This window comes from Apis dorsata, unplaced genomic scaffold, assembly GCF_000469605.1.
Source record: "Apis dorsata unplaced genomic scaffold, Apis dorsata 1.3 scaffold_376, whole genome shotgun sequence".
Taxonomy (NCBI): domain Eukaryota; kingdom Metazoa; phylum Arthropoda; class Insecta; order Hymenoptera; family Apidae; genus Apis; species Apis dorsata.
The window spans coordinates 576,120-582,122 of record NW_006263639.1 but is presented as its reverse complement, the minus strand read 5'-3'; the positions used below and the strand labels follow the sequence as shown (position 1 = coordinate 582,122).

The 6,003-nt window shown below is 36.4% G+C and overlaps 1 protein-coding gene and 1 long non-coding RNA gene across 10 annotated transcripts in view; one reads left to right on the top strand and one right to left on the bottom strand.

Moving 5' to 3' along the window:
• Positions 1–413: 413 nt before the first annotated feature.
• LOC102671276 (troponin T, skeletal muscle) overlaps positions 414–6,003 on the bottom strand; it is a 17,905-nt gene continuing 12,315 nt past the window's right edge. For 6 of the 9 annotated variants that reach the window (XM_006618827.2, XM_031512011.1, XM_031512010.1 and 3 more), the window contains 10 exons: positions 4,924–4,954; positions 4,745–4,849; positions 4,480–4,576; positions 4,350–4,386; positions 4,149–4,254; positions 3,849–4,067; positions 3,636–3,728; positions 3,470–3,550; positions 2,166–2,244; positions 418–1,485 (listed from right to left, as the gene is read on the bottom strand). In XM_006618827.2, the coding sequence (XP_006618890.1) occupies positions 1,202–1,485; positions 2,166–2,244; positions 3,470–3,550; positions 3,636–3,728; positions 3,849–4,067; positions 4,149–4,254; positions 4,350–4,386; positions 4,480–4,576; positions 4,745–4,849; positions 4,924–4,929 (1,107 nt within the window). In that variant the 5' untranslated portion in view covers positions 4,930–4,954 and the 3' untranslated portion in view covers positions 418–1,201. Of the gene's footprint in view, positions 1,486–2,165; positions 2,245–3,058; positions 3,138–3,469; positions 3,551–3,635; positions 3,729–3,848; positions 4,068–4,148; positions 4,255–4,349; positions 4,387–4,479; positions 4,577–4,744; positions 4,850–4,923; positions 4,955–6,003 lie in introns of all 9 variants that reach the window. The other 3 variants (XM_031512006.1, XM_031512007.1, XM_031512008.1) reach the window with 3 other exon arrangements.
• LOC116186008 overlaps positions 2,721–6,003 on the top strand; it is a 13,028-nt gene continuing 9,745 nt past the window's right edge. The window contains exon 1 of the long non-coding RNA XR_004150929.1: positions 2,721–3,043. This is a non-coding gene — a long non-coding RNA (uncharacterized LOC116186008). The remainder of the gene's footprint in view (positions 3,044–6,003) is intronic.

The following is a 6,003-nucleotide window of genomic DNA, read 5'->3' as shown; positions in this document are numbered from 1 at the left end:
ATTCTCACGACAACTATCATTACACGCAGATTCCGTATTGCTTATTTTAAGGAGGAGTGTTTGTTGGCAACACTTCAACGTTTCGTACCTGTTTATACATAAGTTTTGGCGCGAATCCGAAATGTCATGGCAATCGCCGGATATTTACGAAAGGATTATAAATCGATTAAAGTATTTTTATTTCGTTATTAATAAATTTGACTATATCGATATGTTTTTAATTAGTAAAACAATACGTTAGGAGCATTGTCATACAGAAATAACGTGATCGGCAGTGTATAGATATCATTTATGTTTACTAAGTGCATTGTACTCGTAATAGATAAATATTTAAAGAAGAAAAGGATAGATATAGACGTTGAAAAAATATCGAGATGAAAGAAAAGTGTTACTATAATAATTGTTATGAATAATTTTATCCATATCTTTTTATTACGAGATAGATAAGGTGATGTTAGTATAATACAAAGGCATTGCCGAAAGTTTTATAACTATTTTATAACTCTTACGATAAAGTAGGAACTTTAGAGAGGAAATTCTTTTCCTTCCATTAATCAGATTGTATATTCTCCTATTTTCTCGTGATTTCCGAATTTATTGCTAATAAAATTTATGCCAATAAAAGATCAGCTTTGTTAATTTCGAATTAAATAATAAAAACATTATTGAAGTTTAGATTCGGAATATTTTTTTCCATAGCCTTTTTAATTTACAATCTTGATTACAAGTATGCGTAACAAATCTCTTCGTGGGATAGGGGGAAGATTCCTTACGGAAGTCTTATACGATAAATCTTTTTTTTTTTTTATTTTAATAATGTGTGTGCGTGTATTTTTGTACAATATAATAATAATTGTAATAGCGCAATAGAAGTAGTAGAATAATAATAATAGAAGTAGAAGTGGTAGAACAGTTGAGAAATAATAATGGCATGTTTTATCTCGCCGGAATTCTCGCCATTATAGAATGGATTTCTTCGTGGAAAAATATAACGTTACAGACGTTCACCTTCTTGTCCCTTTTTTCCCTCTGTCTCATAAAAGCCATCTATAATAACAAGATTCTGGAAAAATGGTCCGCCATTGTTCGCCTCTACTGCCGCCACGACTATATATGAATTCGATGGTTCTTCATAGGATGTTTCGATATTTCTCAATGATCGATTCGATTTGTGGTTTTTAGGATTTTTTAGAAGAGACATTTATTCTTCCTCTTCTTCCTCCTCTTCCTCCTCCTCTTCTTCCTCCTCTTCTTCTTCCTCTTCCTCCTCCTCCTCCTCTTCACCTTCGCCCTCTCCCTCCTTCTTCTCGCCTTCCTCTTCCTCTTCCTCCTCCTCCTCCTCTTCCTCCTCTTCTTCTTCCTCGAATTGTGGCTCTTCCAGCTCTTCGTCTTCAGCCGCAGCCTTCACGTCTTCTTCGCCTTCGGGTGATTCGGGATCTCCTGGCTTCTTGCCTGGCCTCTCGCCGAACCACTTCGGCAATTTCGCTATTTAGGGGAAAAAACGAAATATATTTTAAATAATCGATAATGCTCAATTTGTATAATGAAAACATCTCGAACGATGATAGCGAAGATTCGTTGGAAATTAATATATTTATCAAGATATTACATGTAAGACATGTAAGATAAAGAACGAAAAGCAATAAAATAAAGATATTTTTACGAAAAAAAATAAATAAATAAACGGAAAATTAAATTAAATACAGACGTGTATTTTCTAAAAGTTTTTTTTCGCTTTTCATCGAACAAGATTCTTCGACTTTAACAAAACATACTTCATTTTGTGGCCATTGCAGATTGTCCTAGTTTTTACAAAGTGTTAATCAACTTTTAAGAGCCATTGTTCGAGCAAATGCACACAATGATACGTAAAATAATAAACGGATGAGAAATAAAATGATAAAATAATAAAATGCTTTTACATTTTTGGAGTTTCATCCCTTGCATTCAATACAAGTCATAATACTTTTTATATATTTTGAACATCATCATATCTACACACATTTTCAAAACCACATGCAATATCTTTTCTTTCAATTATTATAAATCAATAATTTTTCCTTCGTTGTATTTTATTCTTAAGATTTTTCTTTAAAAAAAGAATGTGAAATATTTATAAGAAACAACGTGTCACGTTTGCTCGAAAGTGAAGCTACCATACATACTCTTCTGGCGACCAAGGAATTGCTCCTTCTGTTGAGCCCATTGCTTCTCTATGAACTCCTTCTGCTGTTCGGTCAGACCCTGAAACATTAACGGACAAAATGGCATGCTAGGATACATCGTCACACGGGAGGCACTTGTTCTCCTTGGTTTTCAAAATATTGATGTATAAGTCTCTCCTTAGCTTGAATTCGGGGCTTGACAAGTTGCAGAACAAATTAACCTTTAGTAACGTTACCTAGGTTAAACAAGTTTGTTCCTAATGCTAAAAGATAATAACCAGCCATCGGCTTACACATTCCTTTACATTGCACACATCAGATTAGACATTTAACTGTGAAATGTCAAAATATGTTCTCTCTATGATAGAAAATATGTCGGTGTAAGAAGGTTTTTAATCATTATTGATGTATATATTCAATTTCTATGTATGTATTTCGTTGCAGAGATAAAAAATAAATAATAAAATAAAAAAATTAAATTAAATTCTCGTGTACTTTGTTCCCGAATAAAAAAATTTATAAGCAAAAATTCTTCTATAGTAAAATAAGGGCATAAAATTCGTAACAAATTCGTTTACATTTTGTGACATAAACTTCGTGACCACCGTGTTCATGCTTGATTCAACAATAAATTATGGGGGGATGCGATGAATTACGATCGATGTAGGGGGATATGGGAACATTTTACTTTATGAAATGAAACAACAACGAGCAATAACAACATTTCCAACGATCTCTGTGCTCTGTCTATCTACTATTAAATTCCAACATGAATTAGAAAAACGATCCTAGAGCACAGGGGGGGGGCTAAAGGGGTTCAACCAACAACGCAAGCAAAGGGGGATGATTTACACAGAGAGAGAGAGAGAGAGAGAGAGGTCGATAGGACTCACTTTTGGTACGCTTCATGAACTGTTCTGTTTTCTGTTTCCACAGTTTCTCGTTGATTTCCGCTAGGAGCGTGTCATAGCCCTGCGATTCAATCGACATTTTTCACTGATCACTTTTTTTTCTTTTTTTTTTTCGTTTATTATATTTCTACGACTATTTCTCTCAAACGGACCGTGTCGCTTTTTCTTTGTCCTCTTTAATATCCCTCTTTCCGATTAATCATCTTGTTATCAACAAAAATTGTTCGTCGTTTTAATTTTACATTTTTTGAATAATACTAATAGTAGTCTCCACTTTTTTTTCAATCATACCCTGAGATTTCCAATCAGAATCATTTCACGGATATATTTAATCGGGGCAATTTATATATTCGAAGAATCAGCGACGATCGAATCTATGGAAAATATACTTACACCCTCGAAGAGCTTCTTCTTATCGTCATAAGACCTGGTATCCACTCGACGTTCGTATTTGGAGGCGACTTGGATCTTGGGCTGCATAAAGAGAATAATTTGTATCGCTTAACTTTAGATAGATTCCCCACTTCAACGTCTTTTTTATTTATCCATCCTTACTTACAGGATACTTGCCGGTGAGAGCTTCGGGATCAAGACCTTTCTTCAAAGCCTTGTGCCTCAATTGTTGCTTCTGACGTTCCTTTAATTCTTTAAGCTACGTTTGAGAGAACGTCCAATTACATCCCAATTCTTACAATATTCTTACTCTAAATACGAATCTTCTACGAGTGTCTCTATGCCTTTTTTTTCTTTTACTTCTTTTTTTCTTACTCACGTCATAGTCCTGGCGCTTTTGCCGCTCTTCAAGATCGTACTTCTCGGTCTCCAGCTTGACTATGGTGTCCCAGAGCTCGTTAGCCTTGGACCGGAGCTTCTCGATTGAGAAACCATCGATTTCCAACGGTTTGATGCGAATACTCAGCGAGATTTTCTTCTCCTCCTCGAGCTGCTCTTTCGTCTTGTTGCGCTCCAGTTGCGCCGACGTAAGGTTACCCTATATCCAACGGGATAAACGCATTAATAACGGTTGGCCTGTGCACAGGATCCGTGTTTAATCCGTGTTATGGATACGAACCGCTAAATCTTTCCTAGTGATGGTAAAGTTAGGACCCTTCTTGCTCGCTTGTTCTTTCATCGCCTGCATCATTGCCTGGCGTTTCTTTTCTGATTCTTCGAGACGCCTGGATAAAAAGATCGGTTTTTTTTTTTATATTTCAAATGTTGCTTATCTTATTTATATATCCGAGATAGATAAGGTTGGCTATGGCAAACGTACTTTCTCTTTTCCTCCATATCACGTTGCTTCTTCTCCTCTGTAAGAAAGGAAAGAGAAACATCAAGGAGGTGACCTCTCTCGAAAATCGATAAAAAAAAGAAGCAAGCAGATGGGGATGAAACGAACTTACCGATTTCACGCTGGCGACGCTCTTCCTCCTCCTTCTTTTTCTGAGCCAATCTTTTCTCCTCGTCCGCGCGAGTGATCTTGCGCTTCGCTTGCTTCTCCTGCGAACGTACGTGAGAAGGAGAGATCGGGGGAATATTGGAATATCGAAATCGGATGGATCCGTGCCGATACGAATAGAATATTAAAAAATATTAAAAAAAGAAAAAAAAAACGGAAAATGACGCAACGAGAGAAAGGATTCGTGAAAGGTTTACACGAACACGAACCTTCAATCTCTTCAATTCCTCCTCCTCCTTTGCCCTCTGCTTCCGCCATTCTGCAATGTATTCCTTGAGCTGTTCGTCTAGGTCGCTCCTCTTCTGTTCCTGCCTCTGTGCGAACGGGAGAAGAAATGTAAATACGCGCCGTATACTGTATCTAAGAGATTCCACATTCGTCTTCTCACCTTCATAAACTCGATATTCTCCCCAGACTCCCTGATGTAGGCCGGAACGAAAACAAAAGTAACTCTCTTTAGTCGCTCGCCCTCTGAGAGATCTCGTAAGATCTTCCAGAACTCCTTACGCCACTCTCACGTTCCATTATTATTTATTTATTACATTTCATCCTCATCATTCTCTCTCGTGGCGAATAATTCTTGTCTTTCTTTTTGTTTTTCTTTTTTTTCTTTACTTTTATTCATTTTTCTCTTTTTTTTTTCTTTCGTTTTTCTTTTTTTGCTTTTTTTCCTTTTTCTTTCCCTCCTCCCCCCCCTTTTTTTTTTTTAGTTATTCCCTCATCGCACGCATAACGTAACAACCAGACAAACAGACACAGATACACACGCACGCTTGCACACGCGCACGCGCAAACGGACAGAACGCACGGACGGACGCACGGACGGACAGACAAGAGAAATTTGAAAAGTTTGTATTAAGCGTGTGAAGGGAGAAGAGAAGAGAAGGAAGGAAGTGTATCTCGAGGAATTCAGAGAGAAAGAGGGCGTTAATGAGTTTACAAAGGTTGAGGAAAACTGAAGGGTTTTGTGGGGGAGAGAATCCATTAGACTCTCGTGGACAAGGATATTGGAAAATTGATGGAAGGTTATTACCGAGAACTATGCTTGAATCTGAAAATTCTGCCTCGACTTTGAAACGATGTGTTCGCAAAAAGTCGGATAATATTCTCTAAAAATCGTTCTCTTCAATAAAATTAGGATAAAATTATAAAATATATATATATAAGTGATATATATATTTGATTAAATTAATAGGAAAGAGATAAGAATTTACTTATCAAAAAATAGAAATAAGAAATACAAAGGATTTTATCAAATATTTGGAGACATTTCAAAATTCAAAGTATTCTCGAATATGAAGACACGATACCATCCATCAAATTACATCACGTGGATCGAATCCAGGATAACTTTAAAATAAGAGATCTCTAATTTTAAAGATGATTCCGCCGTGACGGAAAATAAACGGCTAGACTTTTGAATCTCGGCAATGGGAGAGGGACGGGATATATTAGGGATATTATAGTT